General features: G+C 45.5%; 1 protein-coding gene across 6 annotated transcripts in view; it reads right to left on the reverse strand.

Annotated features, from left to right (window-relative positions):
• NCOA6 (nuclear receptor coactivator 6) overlaps positions 1-20,232 on the reverse strand; it is a 57,036-nt gene that overhangs the window by 36,535 nt on the left and 269 nt on the right. For 5 of the 6 annotated variants that reach the window (XR_012662949.1, XR_012662948.1, XM_075108498.1 and 2 more), the window contains exons 2-4: positions 12,882-12,984; positions 7,312-7,464; positions 6,938-7,212 (exon numbers count right to left, since the gene is read on the reverse strand). Coding sequence is in view for 4 of the 6 variants with exons in the window: in XM_075108498.1 (XP_074964599.1) it covers positions 6,938-7,172 (235 nt within the window). In the remaining 2 variants the exon portion in view is untranslated. Of the gene's footprint in view, positions 1-6,937; positions 7,213-7,311; positions 7,465-12,881; positions 12,985-20,100; positions 20,229-20,232 lie in introns of those variants that run through there. The other variant, XM_075108496.1, reaches the window with a different exon arrangement.

Here is a 20,232-nt window from a genome sequence, read left to right on the forward strand (position 1 = left end):
GAGCTGCCGCTAAACCACGACAGTCTTTTTGGCGCCCAACGTGGGGCTCGAGGGTTGGAGATAACAACAGCTGCTGGTCACAGCACCATGTTGTCCTTTTTGCAGTGGGTGTTAAAAATCGGTGTTGGTTGTTTGAGTCTGCTGTGTTCTGCTGTGATTAGTAATGTTTTGCCTACGAGATTTGTTATACAAACACTCGTTTTCAGCTTTACCTGGTATTTGGGGTTTTTGCTGAAACCGTTACTGTACTTCGGATACCACCTTGTTGAGGCAATTAGCAATTATACCTCCTCCTCTGAGAGATTTTATATGGAGGAAATACAGAATAATACCTTTGCAACTTTGTTCTATGATGTCTGTGCCTTTGTTACAACAACGTTTTTGTATCTTGAACATCCTTGGGTGGTTAAGGTGCAGTCATTGTTAGTTTTTGGGCATGTTGTTTTGGTTTTGACTAAGCAACTTAAGAATATCACCCAGAAATCTGCCCCGAGGCTTGATAGTTACGAGTGGCAGGGCATGTGGGATAGCATGGGCAAATACCTAGGGCAGTGGGCACCCCCAGTGTTTTGGAGTTTCACCCCCGAGCAAGTGCAGAATCCTAAAAAACTAGTAGAATATTTGGAGAAAGTATGTTGTTACGCTGGGAACTCCAGAGAGACACAGATAACTGCAACGTGCTGGGGTCTGGCCCATGCATACCGAGCCCTGCTCAACAGTATTCAGTGCCCCCAGGGGGAAGAGAATGTCTCTGGATTGAAATGCAAAGTGACTGGCACTGTAGACAATCCAGCCCTGACAACAGGCACTGCAGCCACTCAAACCCCCACAACAAGTACCGGAGCTAGCTCAGAAAATAAACCCGTACCAGTATCAGTTGCCCCCATACATAAGACGAAATATTGGAAGCGGACATCAACCCGTTTAGAACGGGATGATGAAGAACCAGGGCCATCGCGGGGAGAGGAGGGAGAAGTAATAAATGAAATAGAGACCACCCGATCCCTGTCCTTAAGCGAGTTGCGAGATATGCGAAAAGATTATAGCCGTCGTTCAGGTGAGCACATTGCCACCTGGCTGCTCCGATGCTGGGATAATGGGGCCAGTAGCCTGGAACTAGAGGGAAAAGAAGCCAAACAATTGGGATCCCTTTCTGGGGAAGGGGGCGTTGACAAAGCAATTGGAAAAAAACCACAAGCCCTCAGCCTCTGGAGGCGACTCCTGTCTGGAGTGAAGGAAAGGTATCCCTTTAAAGAAGATGTTACATATCGCCCAGGAAAATGGACAACTATGGAGAAAGGCATCCAGTATCTCAGGGAATTAGCTGTGTTTGAGGTGATTTATGGTGACCTGGATGATCAACGGTCATCCAAAGATCCAGATGAAGCCGAGTGCACACGACCCATGTGGCGGAAGTTTGTACGGAGCGCACCATCTTCGCATGCAAACTCATTGGCAGTGATGTCCTGGAAAGATGACGAGACACCAACGGTGGCAGAGGTGATAGATAGGCTCCGGGATTATGACACAAATATCTCTTCCTCGCTTGTCTCTGCTGTGGAGAAACTATCCCAAGAGGTCCAGCAACTCAAAGAAGATCTGTCCTACTCCCCACCTCGACAGAGCAGTGTCTCAGCTGTTAGGAATAAGCGTCCTTTGGCTCAAAGAAGGGGATACACACCACGGGCCACCCTATGGTTCTACCTGCGTGACCACGGAGAGGACATGATGAGGTGGGATGGCAAGCCTACTTCGACCCTACAGGCACGAGTACATGAACTGCAAGGAAGAACAGTCACTCAGGGAGGCTCTTCCAGGAAAGCTGCTGCTCCAGTTTCCAGCGAGCAAGTCCCCAGACAGAGGAGTAGAAGCGCAGATTTTATTTCTAAGTGTAATAGAGGGACTCCTGATTCACATTTACAGGAAGTGAGTTGTGACTGCCATGATCAGGACTAGAGGGGCCCTGCCTCCAGCCGGGTGGAGGAAAGGGATAACCGGGCTTACTGGACTGTGTGGATCCGATGGCCTGGCACGTCCGACCCACAGGAGTATAAAGCTTTAGTGGACACCGGCGCACAGTGCACCTTAATGCCATCAAACTATATAGGGGCAGAACCCATCAGCATTGCTGGAGTGACAGGGGGATCCCAAGAGCTAACTGTATTGGAGGCCGAAGTGAGCCTAACTGGCAATGAGTGGCAGAAGCACCCCATTGTGACTGGCCCAGAGGCTCCGTGCATCCTTGGTATAGACTACCTCAGGAGAGGGTATTTCAAGGACCCAAAAGGTTACAAGTGGGCTTTTGGTGTAGCTGCCTTGGAGACGGAGGAAACTGAACAGCTGTCTACCTTGCCCGGTCTCTCAAAGGACCCTTCTGTGGTGGGGTTGCTGAAGGTCAAAGAACAACAGGTGCCAATCGCCACCACAACAGTGCACCGGCGGCAATATCGCACCAACAGAGACTCTCTGATCCCCATCCATAAACTCATTCACCAACTGAGGAGCCAAGGAGTCATCAGTAAGACCCACTCACCCTTTAACAGTCCCATATGGCCAGTCCGGAAGTCTAATGGAGAGTGGAGACTAACAGTAGACTATCGTGGCCTGAATGAAGTCACTCCACCGTTGAGTGCTGCTGTGCCAGACATGCTAGAACTTCAATACGAACTGGAGTCAAAGGCGGCCAAGTGGTATGCCACAATTGATATTGCTAATGCATTCTTCTCAATCCCTCTGGCAGCAGAGTGCAGGCCACAGTTTGCTTTCACATGGAGGGGCGTCCAGTACACCTGGAATCGACTGCCCCAGGGGTGGAAACACAGTCCTACCATTTGCCATGGACTGATTCAGACTGTACTGGAACAGGGAGAAGCTCCAGAACACCTTCAATACATTGATGACATCATTGTGTGGGGCAGCACAGCAGAAGAAGTTTTTGAGAAAGGTGAGAAAATAGTCCAAATCCTTCTGAAAGCTGGTTTTGCCATAAAACAAAGTAAGGTGAAGGGACCTGCACGAGAAATCCAGTTCTTAGGAATTAAATGGCAAGACGGTCGTCGTCAGATTCCAATGGATGTGATCAACAAAATAGCAGCCATGTCTCCACCAACTAGCAAAAAGGAAACACAAGCTTTCTTGGGCGTTGTGGGTTTTTGGAGAATGCATATTCCAAATTACAGTCTGATCGTGAGCCCTCTCTATCAAGTGACCCGGAAAAAGAATGATTTCAAATGGGGCCCTGAGCAACGACAAGCCTTTGAACAGATTAAACGAGAAATAGTCCATGCAGTAGCTCTTGGGCCAGTCCGGGCAGGACAAGATGTAAAAAATGTGCTCTACACTGCAGCCGGGGAGAATGGCCCTACCTGGAGTCTCTGGCAGAAAGCACCTGGGGAGACCCGGGGTCGACCCCTAGGGTTTTGGAGTCGGGGATACAGAGGGTCTGAAGCCCGCTATACTCCAACTGAAAAAGAGATATTGGCAGCATATGAAGGGGTTCGAGCTGCTTCAGAAGTGGTTGGTACTGAAGCACAGTTGCTCCTGGCACCCCGACTGCCAGTGCTGGGCTGGATGTTCAAAGGAAACATCCCCTCTACACACCATGCAACTGATGCTACGTGGAGTAAATGGGTTGCACTGATCACCCAGCGGGCTCGAGTAGGAAACCCCAGTCGCCCAGGAATCTTGGAAGTGATTATGGACTGGCCAGAAGGCAAAGATTTTGGATTATCACCAGAGGAGGAGGTGACACGTGCTGAAGAAGCCCCACTGTATAACAAACTGCCAGCAGATGAGAAGCAATATGCCCTGTTCACTGATGGGTCCTGTCGCCTTGTGGGAAAGCACCGGAGATGGAAGGCTGCTGTATGGAGTCCTACACGACAAGTAGCAGAAACTGCTGAAGGAGAAGGTGAATCGAGCCAGTTTGCAGAGGTAAAGGCCATCCAGCTGGCCTTAGACATCGCTGAACGGGAAAAGTGGCCAGTGCTCTATCTCTATACTGACTCCTGGATGGTGGCAAATGCCCTGTGGGGCTGGCTGCAGCAATGGAAGCAAAGCAACTGGCAGCGCAGAGGCAAACCCATCTGGGCTGCCACATTGTGGCAAGATATTGCTGCCCGGGTAGAGAAACTGGTTGTAAAGGTACGGCATGTGGATGCTCACGTCCCCAAGAGTCGGGCCACTGAAGAACATCGAAACAACCAGCAGGTAGATCGGGCTGCCAAGATTGAAGTGGCTGAGGTGGATCTGGACTGGCAGCATAAGGGTGAACTATTTCTAGCTCGGTGGGCCCATGACACCTCAGGCCATCAAGGGAGAGATGCAACATACAGGTGGGCTCGTGATCGAGGGGTGGACTTGACCATGGGTATTATTGCACAGGTTATCCACGAATGTGACACATGCGCTGCAATCAAGCAAGCGAAGCGGGTAAAGCCTCTGTGGTATGGGGGACGATGGCTGAAATATAAATATGGGGAGGCCTGGCAAATTGACTATATCACACTCCCACAGACCCGCCAAGGCAAGCGCCATGTGCTTACAATGGTAGAAACAACGACTGGCTGGCTGGAAACATATCCTGTCCCCCACGCCACTGCCCGGAACGCTCTCCTGGGTCTTGAGAAACAAGTCCTGTGGCGACATGGCACCCCAGAGAGGATTGAGTCAGACAATGGGACTCATTTCCGAAATAGCCTCATAGACACCTGGGCCAAAGAGCATGGCATTGAGTGGGTGTATCACATCCCCTATCACGCACCAGCCTCTGGGAAAATTGAAAGGTACAATGGACTGTTAAAAACCACACTGAGAGCAATGGGGGGTGGGACATTCAAGCACTGGGATACACATTTAGCAAAAGCCACGTGGTTAGTCAACACGAGGGGATCTGCCAACCGAGCTGGCCCTGCCCAGTCAGAAATCCTACATACTGTGGAAGGGGATAGAGTCCCTGTAGTGCACACAAAAAGTATGCTGGGCAAAACAGTCTGGGTTCTTCCTGCCTCTGGCAAAGGCAAACCCATTCGTGGGATTGTTTTTGCTCGAGGACCTGGGTGCACTTGGTGGGTGATGCGGGAGGATGGAGAAATCCGATGTGTGCCTCAAGGGGATTTGATTTTGGGTGAAAACAGTCAATGAACTGAATGGCACAATGTGAACTGCTATATAATATTGTGTGTCACCTCTGTGTTGTATCAATGATATCAGAGTACGAGCCTCCCAACCCATGGAAGATCAACTATGAAACAAGCCGTGCAGCAGTGATGGAACGATGACTGACTCGGTATGCAGCAACCCAACGCCACACACCATCTCTCCCACCCGGAAAGACTGATACAACAGATGGAGCCCAGAGTCATGGACTGCGTGAACTCAATGGACATTTTAATGGACATTTTACAGGGAAGATCCATGAACTAAGGGAATGATGTCTGTGTATTATGTTAAAGGATGGGAAGGGGAGGGGTGGTGGTTGGTACGGTTGTATTGCATCATATGGGACCTGGGCATGGTGTAAGTGGTATGGAATAAGGGGTGGAGAATGTGCTGGTTTTGGCTGAGAAGGGGTTAATTCTCCTCACTGTGGGGGTCAGCTACCTTTCCAGCTTCCCGCGCTCTGCCGCGTGGCGTGGCAGGGGGGGCTGGGAGGGGCAGGGCCATGGTGGGGCGGCTGACCCCGACTGGCCAATGGCAGGTTCATTCCATACCATGTGACACCATGACCAGTATATTGAGGGGGGGCAGTGGCAGCGCGCAGGCGGCGCGGCGTCGGGTCGGCGGGCGGCGAGCGGCTGCGGCGCGTGCGGTTTGTTCCGGCGGTTCGTTCCCCCTCTCCCCTCCCCTCCCTTCCCCCCTCCCCCGGGGCTTTGCGCCTCTCGTTGTTCTCCTTCACATTGCATTTCTACTGTTGTTTCTTTTAATTTTCATTATTAAACTGTTCTTATCCCAACCCACGAGCGTTACCCTTCTGATTCTCTCCCCCATCTACCGGTGGGGGAGTGAGCGAGCGACTGTGTGGGGCTGAGCTGCCGCTAAACCACGACAATAGCAAACTATACTAATAGCAAGAAATTAAGCCTTTAACCTGACCATTCAAGTAATATCAGATGAGGGGCATTGCTGGGGAACCTGGCAGCGGGGAGAGAGAGCATCATTGATCCCACCACACTGACCCAAACCATCACAGCACTGCAGCCTTACCAAGGGAGGGCTGTCTACTAAGAAAGGTTGTACCTGTACAAGCAAGACTACAGAACTGAACAGCTACAAGCAATCATCATAAGACCCTTTGCAAAGATGCTCAGACAGTGGACAGATGTCTTTTACGAGACCTAGACGTGCTGGTAAAAGGTGTTATTGTCCCAAAAGCCTGTTATTGCTTACTACCTACGCAGCTGTCCCCATGCATCCTCGGTGGGCACTCTGGGGTACATAACAGTACTCCATGCCCACCAACAGAATAAGAAAATAAATCAGGTAGCATAGGTCAACGTAGCAGCAAAGGGGCAGTAACGTCTTGAACTGACACAGTTACTTGAGAGTGAACCTATTCTCAGATAACTGCAGTGGTTTGAATTGGATGACTATGGTAGTAAAACACATCTCCTGTGTAGACAAGCCTGTTTTTCACTTTCATATAACAGAGCAACGTGTAACAGAGGGAAATGAAAGAGGAAAAAAAACCAAATAAAACATAGGAACTGAACAGGAATAAATGAACTCACTAATGAAACCAGTTTTAAACAATAAAGCAACTGCAGAAACTTGTACTCTGTGTCTCTTAGAACAGCTCCCAACCTCACTAAGAATAACCCCAACAAATCTTATTACAAACTAAGTAACTTGAAAACAGTACAATCTATTTCTTTGTACAAGCACCCTGACTACATAAATACTTCAAGGACAGTTGAAAAACAACAAGAGGGTACGTTACCCATGTGTAAAAGGCCAGGCACATTCTCCAGTATAATATCTAGTTTCTGTTCAAAGTCTCTGTCACCTATATTTCCTTTAAAAGCTACAAAGATTGTAGAATCCTCAGGAGCAGCCTCCTGTTTCATTTCATCTTCCTCCAGTCCTGAATCAAAATCCACCTCGAAGTCTTCCATAGCTGAGGAGTACAAGGAGGCATATGTATCTTTTAAGTTAGGTAGATCATCCAAAACCATTGTTTCCAACAATGGGAGCCTGTCAGACGTTAAGATGATGCTTGGGAGGAAAAAAAGAATTATAATAAGTATAACAACTGTGTAAAGACATTAACAACTGCTTTCAATGGCACATAATATCATTGACAGGAAAACCTACCAGGTGGCTCAATGCTAGGGTCTGCAAGATAAACTGTGCGACTTTGAAAATGGTGGCCATTGCAGTATCCAAGCTGTTCCTCCACTAGAACAAACAGAAGTGGTTTCCTGACAGAATCCTGCTGCGCGTGACTTGAGAAGTATTCCAGTTGACCTAAACAATAGTCAGGTATAAAGGGGGGGGGGGGGGGGGGGGGGGAAGACCCAAAGAAAATAAATTACATTCACCTCCACATTGCACAGAGGATAAGCAAGCACCAAGTACAAATTCTGCAGTGACTCACAGCAATACCTGAATTATAGAAAACACACCAAATTTAGTTTTAGACACTGCAGACGCAATAGGCACTCCTTTGTCCAGCAAAGCAGCAGAGAAGCCATAGTACATTTTTACCAGGAGAAATTTAGCGTTTGGCAAATATTTTACTCACATCCAGGGAAATCTCAGGCATGCTATGCCTTCTTTCTACAAGTTTGTAAAGATTTAGGTGTGTTCAGCTGCTTGTGCACATTACAACCTGAAATGTGCTCCCCCTGTGCTAGCTCACAACTCCCCCCATGCCCCTGTTGAGCTTGACTAAGAATGAATTCAGTAAATTCAGTCACACATCTGATGTTTTTTACTTTATAAAATGTCTAGACTTTGCAATAAATTTTACTTGATATTATTATAGTAATCTAGGCTTTTTACGTGTAGAGAACCATAGCCTATGATAAAAGTTATCCCTACATCTGTGGTCAACAATACCAATGTTTAGTTAGGATGCACATTTTTCCACTCCAACATGAGCCTTACAAGGGCTATGGCACTAACTCCTCCAGGCGAGACCTCTCTTCTCACACTCAATGCTTTTCAAGCATTGCTAGAAGAATTAAACCATCTACACTGAGAGCCAAAGCTGATGTCAAAACCAAAAAAGGGACCTGCTCCTCACCGTCGCTGTCAAAAACAAATCAACTCAACAGCCAGGACTGTCAAGACCTCATAACTCCAAAGCTGTCTATTCAGCCCAACCCACCCAAAACGTTTAGTCTGGGATGACATTCCCTTGAATAGGATACAGATTGGGTTTCTGGCAGAGATTCAAATTCCCAACACAAATTAAAACCACAACTCTGAGATTAAAGGTGAGCTGCAGATACTGGCCAGGAACTATGTTAGACAAGCTTAGACTGTTTGCACACTCGCATAATGCCGCTGAAGGGACAACATTACAAATTTAAAAACAAGGACTCAGAAGTCACAGAATACCCTCAGCTTTTGGTCAGGTCTCTACGCACACACTTACTGTGTTTTTAGAAAATATGTTTTGGGTTTTTTTTCCTCCCTCGCAACCCTATACCACACTAGGCAGGCTAAATGGCATTAATGAGTAATCACCTATTGTACATATAGTTACTCTCTTCATAATGCAGCACCAGGCCTTCACTCTTCAAACACAACTCGAATCGTGGATTAAAAACAAAGCTAATTTTGTCTCACAAACTCTTTTGCAGTCCTGCAACAGAACGCAAGTGAAAATGCTTCACAGTCACTGATCTATTTCCATAGTGCTTTCGTAAGTTACTTCTTATTACCATGGAAATTTTAAAGATGCAGAATGGAGACCAAAATTTTAAGAAATCCATTACCAGGTAAACATGGAGACAATTAAATCTTCTTTTTCCCCAAGACTCCTTGCTGCTCAGCTCTGTATCTAAATTACAGGTCTGAGTGTTTGGCACCTCGACGAAGTTAAACTACTCTGTTTCATGTCAGGTGCCCAGAAAATGAGAATGACAATTAGCAAGCACCTGTGAAAAGCTGTTTTAATTGATTTTCACACATAATTTCTTGGACAGGGAACTTCCTTACCAGCACTGACTTCACATCAACCAGGAGAGAATTCCTTCTCCTTCTGCATTCCTACATCATTTATTACACACACACTGGCTTTAGGGAGAAAGAAGCTGGGAATCCTACACTAATAATCTTTTTAACAACTGAGCACAGCCATTCTGTGCACTAAATGAGCCCAAGCATCCTGTGAAATATAAGCACTGCATTTTGAAGAAAATTACATAGAAAATTATTTCTCTTAAAATCTTCGGTAAGATTTTCAAGGAAAGAAATCTCAGCTCAATATACAGGTTCTTACATGTTGAAAAATCACAATTATTTGGAGGGGATGGAGCGTTCCAGCTGCAGCAAGAAACCATGAGTATTTCTGACAACGCCTGACACCAAAGAAATAAAAAATTATCTATAAACACAAACGTTTCAAATCTTTTTTTGAATGGAAGTGTCTGAAGCATCCATCTTGTCTGTGCAAGAGCAGAAGACTCCCAGACTGCTTAAACTGTCGTTTTAAAGACTTCATGAAAATGCTGCAGTGTAGACCAGATTCCACCAACCTTGCCTCAACGTGCCACAATCTGACAGGCCTTCTTATAATTATGGCCCTTCATGAACACTAATAAAATATAGTTTGCTAAATCCCAAAAGGCCACAGGCCTTGTTTCATCTGACTTGGAAGATCATAGGACTTCAGGGAAAGCTTGAATAAAAAAAACCCACAAAACAAAACAATCAAACAAAAAAAAAGATTGAGCTTCAAATTTTACTTTCCGGATAAGAACATGTAGCTACAGGTCCCTTCGCTTTTTCTTTTTTTCCTTCACCTTATGCTCCTTAAGGATCTCTGCTACATCCATCTTCCTGCTCTCCCTCTCAAATGCATGCAGTTTAGTCCGTTCCTATATTCGGGTATAATTTATCTCAAGTATGACAGGAGGAAGTAATGATTTGTGAAATCTTCCTCTTCAGGCAGAGCACAGCACGCCATCCGCCTCAAACCAAATGAATCCCAGCTGCATCCCTCGTCCTAACAAATTCTGTAATCTCCTGGTTATAGGGTTGACTACCATAAATCACAAGCCAGCACGTGACCATAATTAGCGTGTACCTTTGCTCAACATTCTTCCACATAAACACAAAAGGCCATTAGCACAAGCGCACACAGGCACAATTCTGGTCTTTCAACAATTCCTGTAAACTACAGCAACTCCCAGCAAGCTACAGAGGGTCTCTGATGAGCAAGAGCCATACCTGAATTGATCTGCATAACCCCAACACATTTCATGAACTTGAACGAATGCATGGCAGCACAAAAAGGTCTCTGAATATCACCCTCCCTTCAAAGAACATGCCTGGCCTCCTTCCTGCCCCTGCACCCTGTTGTTTTAGATTTTCCAATTTAATATTTCCCATTACACAATTCTTTCTGGAAATTCAGAGCAAGTCCGGCGCTACCACGTGGCAACTACCTATCCATGAACCTGGCCTGGGACAGGCTACAGCCGCATAAGAAGTGTTATGCCTGTTTATAATAAAAGTTGGTCTTATTTAGTATAGTCTAATTATTAAAAATATGTAACTGAAGTAAGAGAGGTGGGGATAAACAGCCAGATAACAGCCTAATAACCAAAATGCACCTGCAGCATTGCATGGGGTTGGGGGGTGGCAGAGGACAGCCCATGAAGACCAGAGTGTCCAAACTGAAGGATACAGGACACACCCCTGGCTGCTGGAGGCTGGAGCTCCCAAGTAGACACTTAGCGCAAGGATAAAACAACCGATTGACTAAAATGTGCACGACAGACCCCCCAGAGGAAGAATTCATGTAGGACACAGTGATGCCACAGTCTGGATCTGGGCTGATGGACAGCTGGGACCCACCGCATGCCATGGGGAGCCTGGAAAGCAGTTTGTCATGCCATGTGTTGTCCCCCACCAACAGCCCTGAGAGTAAAAGGAGGCCTGCACAACAAACCCAGCGCCATGTGATGGGCAATACTTAGAAAATCCTGTCCAGTCCCTGGGAGAGATGTGATTAGAGCAAAATCTGCAACAGCCAGTCGTCACTAGCTGGGGAGCAGCTGAACACTGGAAAGCCAGCAGATTCTGGAGTGCCAGCACCACCAGATGGAAGTACTGGTCTCTGGGGTTAAAAGAAAACAAAGAAAGGAAAAAAGAAAAAAGCTGATATCTTGCTATCCTCGACCCAAGATCTGCTCAACTGATCCGAACTTAAGGTTATGTCAATTTGTTTCTTAAACAGAACCTGAAGCCTTTTTTGTTGCTTTCCTGTAACCATTGCACTACACAAAGTGAATACACCAAAACAAGGCTTTGTCTCATAAGTAGTCTAGGTTTACTGTGACACAGTCTATTGATTTACAAGCTGTTTACACATTTCAGGCAACTCAGAATAAACACTTTCACCACTGATGTCACACCAGAACATGCACCCTCTCAAAACAAATATGCAGGGAGCCCAATTAAATAAAAAAATACTGAAATCCTGCGTACTAAGTACTAAAATTTCTACACCTGAAAATGTACTCTTCCAAATTACACAGAAGATTGGAAAGGGTGAGGGGAGAAGGAAGGATGGATTAATGTCCTTCAACAGCAGATAGCAGAAGTTAGCACTGAGCAGGGTCCTCATCCTCACACTGACCATTATTTAAAGCTCCAACAGGGAAGAGGAAGGAAAATTAGCCCAGAAACAAGACCACAATCAAGTCCCTTGAGGAATCCAGAACTGGGAGTGAGGAAAAGAAGTCACTGCAGTAGCAACATAATCTCCGAAGGATACAGAACCCTCCTTGCTTCTGCCTTCATTGAAAAATGGTTTTCAAGCAACTTAATAGGGGGGAAGAAAAAAAAAGGAAATCAGGAAAAAAGCATGTGATGAATAATACACTCAAAAGTTTTCTTGTTTCCTTTGTTGTAGCTGCCAGTAAGAAAATATGTAAAGGTATTTATTAAGTTTGAGTATGGGGACAGAGAAGGTTCAGCATTGCCAGAATACTGCTGAGAAGATTACTTTCTTTTAAAACCTAACATATACACACGTGCACCTACACAAGCATACTTTTAAAGCATATCACCTGTAAAACCCAGACATGCTCTGACTGCAACACTTTTTACTGCAAATTTGTTAACAGTGGATTATCTTCCTACAACTGTTTCTACCATTTTGTTGCCTAGCATAGTGATCTTGGAGCTTGTTTGATCTGACCAATGAATCAACGCATACACACGCAACCATTCTATGATACAAAGGTTAAAATGACATAACTGTTTTGGGCAAAAATTCACAAAAAAGACTTTTGAACAAAGTCTAGACAAGTTTCACATTGTTACACAGGAGATTAAATAAGCCTAAGAATCACTGTTAAAATACAAAAGAATACCTAAAAATAAACATGCAGTAAAATTTCCTCTGAAATTACTTAGCTAGGGGTAGTTCCAGTAATTTGGAACTGTAAACTTTGGCATTAAAGAAGGACAACATAACAAAAGCGTCTCAGCTGTACTCTTTGGGAGGAATGTCTGAGAACAGCTATGGGCCTGACGGCAAATGCTGGTAACCCTCCATGGCAGACTGAAAAGTCAAGCCTGGAGGCAGCCCAGCCCTTCAAACACACACCAACATTAGAGGCAAGGACCTGTTAGTTGGACACCTAGGAGGAGAATATATAAGAACAAGATATTCAAATGCATCACATGCTTATTTTACCTACCAAAACAAATTCCACAACTTCACTATTTTGTGGCATGCAACAGATCTTCAGGTAATTCCAGACTGGCAAACATGGTTAAACAGCAACTCCCAAAAATGTAATCCTGAAAGAAAGCCATCATGTTTCATCAGACAATGATGCAAAGTAACAAAAATACTGGATATAACAGTGAATACTTTGACTTTAATATGCAGCTCTGCACCAAATCCAAATCTCTCCTTAGTCATGTAAAAAGCATGTGTTACGATATTCAAGTCTTAAGAGCCAAAACTGAGGATCTGGAAAAATCCACCTTTCATTATAGGCAAAAAACTGAATACTCCGTTTGGCTGGAAATAACATTTTATTCTTCTGAACAGGGCAAGTTTTATCTAGAATAATGTATTTAAGTCTTAAGATAAACTCTTCTAGATTAAATTCATATTCAGAAAAGAGAAACTGGCACAACTAGGATGCAATTTAGCTCATCCTAAGCAGGTGCCTAAACTAGCTCAGGTTAAGCTCATTCCAGAAACACGTTACGAGCCCGCACGACCACCTCAGACAGATATTTTTATTGCAGGTGGCCAAAGTGAGGTGAACCGACCCCCAGAACCTGCTTCTGCTAACGGCCTCATCAAGTTGCACTCAAACCTCTCAGGGCAAGGAAAACGCAGCAGTAAAGCCCATGGCTTCAGTGAAAACAAAATACCACCCCTCAAACCAAGATGATTTGTATTAAACACCCCGGTGCTGTTTTTCCAGCACATTTTCTGCTTTCATGCCAGCCTGCTCATCAGTGGGGAAGGGGACCACCCAAAAATAAACTGGGGAAGCAGAAGAGGGAAGACGACTCAGAAAGACAAAGCAGAAATTTGCTGTCTTCTACGTAGACGACAAAGTAACATCACTTTGACAGCCTTAGTATTGTGCCATAGCCTTTGCACTTCTGCCAGCCCAACAACTTGAAGGGAAGGAAAGAGTACTTGCACTAAATCAGATCATACATGCTTTGTGGCACTTTTAATAGTCATCTAACACTTTTCAACCTCTGCTATCTTCTTGTATTTCTAAATAAGCACTGTAATTCAAGAAGCAGTGTAGCACCACGTAGAAGACCCGCATGGCTAAACCATAAGCAGTAACTTTGCTGTTTCCAGCTATATGCAAACCCGCCTAAATACCATGACCAGATACCAAGCCGACAGCAAAACCAAGACCTGAAATATGAAATTTTAATGTTGCTTAAGTGTAAGTCAAAACTTTAAAAAGCTTTCCATGTTCAACAGCAGATACTGCATTGATTCTACCTTTTCACCCTTTTTATAAAAGGATGTTCCATGGACTATTTTAGATGGCCTAAAATTGAGTCACGTAACAAACTGGCTGGTTACCTCCAAAGTCATGCTAAGAGTTTACATGAAAGGACAGTCCTTACTTGCCCAGTGGAAGCTGTTTTTAAGATGGTCTCAAAGCTGACAAAAGGCAGCCCCCATTCAAACTGTCCGTGCCTTAGCAAGGGAGGGCTAAGAGTTGACATTTGGCTGAAGGGTGGTGAATCAGAGGGAAAATCATCCAAACTCCTTGGTGCAAGGAACCGACGGGCTTTCTGTTCCTCCTGCTGAGAGGAAGGGTGACCTCCCTTACCACAGGTGGAGGGTATGACATGGTCTGCGGACGCCCAATTGCTCCAGAGAAGAGAGGGCTGAGAAAGACAGGCTGCCCTAGCAAGCTCCAGTAAGAAACTGAGGATGGTCAGCCTGGGCTATGCGAAGAAAAACAACAATTAACTGCTGCTGCCTCCATTCCTGTTGTACGCGTGAGACGATGGCAGATTTGGTTAAGGGAAATAACTAATCAACACTGGTTCATTAACTCCAACTTTCATCACAATAAGCTGTCTGATAGAGACCTTGGAAATGCCTAGAGACTGAACGCATACCTTAGCACACACCAAGGAATCCATAAAAAGCCCTGTGAAGCGTTCCACCTACAGAAGGTTTTGTTTAGAGCTTATGATTTCCCAAACATAAGAAAACAAAACAAGTAAGTTTACATGAAGGCAGGCTTCATTCACTTGTTCTGATACAGAACTACCTGCCGCTCTTCATACCATTCTGCTGCACTCCCATAGCCCTCAAGCAAACAACACCTGAAACCAAGCACTTCCGACAAGGAGAAAATTACAGCTTATGACCTTTCGCAGGGATATCTTGATGTATTTTGACAGCAGGTTTAGTGGAACATTGGTTTGTTAAAGTTCCATAAAGTTTGTTGAAACTCCACAACTCATGCCAAGCTGCAACGGACACATCTCAACCGAGCCATTAATTTGTATTTCAACAGAATCTGACTGACGAGATCACCAGGGTTGCTTTAAAAGAGCAAGATAACTCCAGAACAAGTTTCAACTGCAGTGAAGTTAGCCATGTAGAAATTCCCACTTTCGTCAGCTGAGGTACCAGCACAAGGTGGCTGCCCATCATCTTCCCACATCACAAGTTAACTCAGAATCAATAATTTTCCTGGAAGCTGTAGACGACAGTCTAATATTTGATCAGTCAACTCCCATTAGCTGAATTATTAATTTCACATGTTAAGGATATTTCCATTTGGAAGAAATACACCATCACTTATAACGGATGAACACTATGACAGAGCTTTGCAGAATGTAAGTTTTCACAAAGATCCATCAGTGCGATCAGCAAACAAGTAAAATGAGATGCTACTTAAAATCAGATACACCTTTACAAGAAACTATATTTCATCTTGCTTTCCAAAGGCTATAAGAAAACTCCTTTTCAAGTAGCAATCTATTCATTGCTTGTGCTGCAACAAACTTTTTATTTAAAGTTGAATTTAACCTCTGACAAACCTTTCTGTGCTGACATGCCCCAGGGGTGCTCCTTCATCACCAAATTCTCACAAAGCTTCATAAATACCGACGTAGCCAGTCCAGGTATTCTTGTGATTACCAGTCCTGAACTAAGATTTGACTGAAAACTGCACCTCTGTTTATTGCAATATTCTTCCTTCTTATGTGTAATAAAAGTCTAAGAAATGTCACTTAAGTTTTAAAAATTTTGATGTGTTATAAAGTATGAAGAAAAGGTTTAAGGTAAAACAAACAGCTTAAAAGTAATTCCTTTGATATGAGGCACGCAATAATTAGACTGTTTTCCATGACCAAAAAAAAAAAATCATCTAGCAGAAGTAGGTATAGCTTTTGTTAAAATCAAGACCATTCAGAGAGCTTCCTGATTGTATAAAAACTTGCAGCTTACTTTGTGCTGCTCTGGGATTTTGGAAGAATCAAATTTCAAAAGTGTTATTTACTGTCAGTACTGCTATTAAGAACCACATTATCACTGGACAGCCTTTCACCTTCTGGTAAAACTAGGATGTAACAGAAGTAGACAGCAATGCATTCTTGCAGGGACCAAAGAGCGCTCCAAAAAACCCTTAGAAGGAACACCTTCCCATGCTGCAGCCAAAAAGATAAGGCACTATTTCTTGTCCATTGTTGTTCCTAACTAAGCCTTACTAAAAAAAAAAAAACTGGAAATGTTTTTGCCTCGGGAGGTTCAGCTCCTACAGCCATAGGTCCCAAGACGACAACTGCTAACTCCTCAACTTCTCTGGGAAAGAGAGCCATCGGAATTGCCAGTCTGTGCCTTCTATCTCATCTCTTAGGTGCTCTCCACTCACTGCCGGGAAAAATAATGTTATTACAGACACCAAAACTTCCAATTTATCAGGAAGCAAAGCAGAAATAACTCCTCACATTTTCCTTGTATCATCCAGCAAGGAGGGAGGCTTGCGCAAGCATGCCTGCACACGTGTATACAGAACACAGAGGCTCACATCTAATTCAGTCTCTGTAAGTACTACCCAGAAACCATGACAAGAAAAGCAGTGACAAAGCAGCTGCACAGTCTTGGTAGGTGGTTTGATTTATAAAAGAATAAAAATTATGAAATAAAGATGATATGCACAGGACTTGGAGAATTTAATGGCACACATCTTTTGGCAGGAATAACTAGCTCATTCCCTTCCAAACATCAAACCTAATACTCAGGTTCCCATATATGCAACCAGGAAAAGCAACTTCCTTCCCCAAATTACCAGTTTACATGAAGAAAAATTTATTTAGACAAGGCATCATTCATCTCCAGTACTTTTCAGTTTTCACACAAATCTGATGCCAACCCCCATGTAGGGCTATTCTTCAAGACTACTCATTCAAGCTGGAGAAACAGGCAACTGTCCTCCCAGTTCCAAAAAGACGATGGCTGTCACAAACTATGGAGTCCCCTGCTCACCTCCCTCCTCCTCCCCAGCTCCTGAACCAGCTACGCTGTGACACGCACTGGTCACCTTTCTTTTTTCCCAAATACATAAAGAAGGGTTCTTTACTGTGACACAACCTCAAGGCTGCAATATATATGTGACAGAATTAACTTCTTGTTTCTGTTTTTCATTATGACAAGAGCAATTTTTTATGTGCTTGCTATTCAGGGTGCAGGTGGGATGCTGTTAATAGCATCAGCTAATGACAGAGGCCACACTGGGCAGAAAATGACCGCCAGTGCCCAGTGGGCTGAGAAAAAACCCAGGCTCCTGGACCTCTGGAAAACTTCCACTACTATCCTTCTTCTTAACCCAAAACTTAGGTGAACTTTCCACTCCAGCAGCATCACTGAAAAAACTTTTCTCCTTCCTTCTAATTAGCCAGGACAACAAACAATCTGAGTTTCATACACTGCCTTGAGCCAAACCTTCAGCTATCGATGCGTAGAGCCTAAGGAACACACTGACTACATGGCTGAAATGCACAGTTATCTGCAACGGGTAGTTCCTGCTCAAGAACATCCGTGATCTGCTCTGGAGTGGACAGCAGAGTTTGTAACAGTGTCAAGACAAAGCACAAAACATCCATGGCTTCAGCAAAGCAAAGGTGAGCTAGTCAGCTGCAAAATGCAGTTTTTGCAACATGCAGGACTAAGCCTTGCTGTTCAATGGCCCACACACGAACAGGCGTTCTGCTCCCTTGTATTCTCTCTGTGCCACAGCGTCTGTATGTCTCAACAGAAACCACATGATTTTGAAACAGACACCACCATCACGCCGCCTGCCCTTCAGAGGTACGCTAACAACCTATAAAATTTCACTATTCCCTATACAATCAAACTGTTACAGCCACGTTAACTCTTCAACCCTTCAGCAGCAAACCCTTCATCACTGCCAATCTATTAAATTTAGCACGTCTGTTTAACTCCAGCTTCCATCCAAAAGACATCAATATGGTACCAGAAAATAAAAGTATACTGTAAATCTGTTTAACAGTTTAGTTATTATTTAGTTATGATTTAGTTATCATTTAACGTCTACTACAAAAGCACGCAATCTTTCGTGGTATCACACTTAAACAGAATGAAGAGTAGCATTACGACTGTTCAGCAAACTACCTCTACACTCCCATATTTGGAAGTATTTCAGACACTAAAAAATGAAAAAAAAAAAGAAAAACACTAACTCTTAGTTTAGAGATGAAAGCTGGATTTCACAGGTTTACACACACACACGGTTGTGTTTTATTTTAAGGAAGCACCTATTTTTTTTGCTAACTAGAACAGTACAAAATTACTGCATCATTTGGAAGCCTGCTGTAAAGAACTCCTCCCTCCAAGTCCTACAGAAAAACAGGCTTTCTGGAGAGAATGACTGGAGAGTGCTGCTGAGAGTTTTTCCACCCAAAATCCAAAGCCTAACCGAATACCCTTCTGGAGGTTTAAAATATTAAGAAATGTCATTTCTCTACAGGAGATCAGGTCTCTGTGCAGCTGCTCCCGTTTTGATTTTATTTCTTCTCTCATAAGAGAGTCAGGATACAGTAATACTGTGACAAATTTCCTGGTAAGGCCAGTTAACTTTCAAAGGAAGCCACGTGGCTCAGCAACTGTTTGAGGAGCGCATGAATTTCTAGCAAACACTGTGATGTCTTGCTGCAGGTAACGCGCTTAGGAGAGAGGCTCGTAGGCCTGGCCATTTTGGACATGTGCCTTGAGACCTTTGTTTGCCTCTCCACAAGAAACACAGAAAAGCTGGGAACGCTTGCTGTAACCGGCAAAGAGCTGCTAAATCCAAAAGCTGTGGTTATTACACTTGGTGACTTTTTTTTTTTAAATGCCACATATGTTCTCTGCGGTTGTCTTCTCATATGGCATATACTGAAACATGCTCTGGCTAAAAAAACAGCCAGGAAGACTGCAATGCACAACAATGGTAAAGATAAACACCAACATGAGGCACCGTGTTTCCTCTAATAAAATTCAAATGAGAAAGGTTTTACTGTAGTTTTCAGTTAGGGGGAATGAGCACAAACATGCGTGTCCAGAAGCTGAGGGGTTATGAAGAAGACAAAGCTCGTAAAGCTACAGCTTGGGGGCAGCTTTCAGAACCATGCCGAGGTGAGCGACAGAAAAGCTCTCCGCTTCCCATTCCCCAAGGAAGCCTGAAGGAATCAGAACTCCGAGTTTTCTGAGACATTCTAAAAGCAAACAAAGCCTAGGGACACGCAGAAATCAAACTGACAAAATACGTTAAGAAGCCTTTCTCTGACTATTTTAAAGAGTTACAAAAGAAATAAAACAAAACCTTGGGTTACAAAATGTCAACGCATCCTCACTGACATCTTACGCAGACGTCACCCCCGCACGAAGTCAGGGCTGAGGAACTAAAATCAGAAACAACGTCCCAGGTCGAGAAGAAGCTGACAGTCCCCCGACTGCTTTCCACGTCTGGGCCAGAAATGTTTTCCCCCCCGGGACACGAAAGGCTGCCCGCGGCACGGAGCCCAGCCACGGCTACTCAGCCCCGGGCCGGGAGCACGGGGCTGGCTGCGGAGCTTACAGGTTGGGGCGAAACGCGGGGCCGGGAGCGCCAGGGGAAGCGGGGCCGGCCGGCCGGGCGCCCTGGCCAGGGGCAGCGCGGCCCGGCGGAGAAGGGCAGGCTGCAGGCCGCGGCCAGGCGGGCTCCCCCGGCGCCGGGGCCCCAGGCCGCGGGACGCTGACAGGCTCCCGGCCAAGGAGCCCCGCGGCCCCCGGCCCCCCCCCGGCCCGGGCACCCCGGGCCGGCCCCGCGAGGCGGTCGGCCGGGCCCACGCACCGCTCCGCGCCCCCGCCAGGCCCCGCTGCCCCTTCCCGCCGCCGGCCCGCCCCGCGCCGCCGGCCCGGCCTACCTCCCTGCCCGGGCCGCCGCCGGCCCCGACACCGCCGGGCCGCCGCTTCCGCCCCACCGCCTCTGTCACGCCCGCCGCCCGGCCCCCGCGCCCCCGCGGGCGGCGGAGAGGCCCCGGCCACAGGCCGGGCCG

Source organism: Phalacrocorax aristotelis, chromosome 13, assembly GCF_949628215.1.
Source record: "Phalacrocorax aristotelis chromosome 13, bGulAri2.1, whole genome shotgun sequence".
Lineage (NCBI taxonomy): Eukaryota > Metazoa > Chordata > Aves > Suliformes > Phalacrocoracidae > Phalacrocorax > Phalacrocorax aristotelis.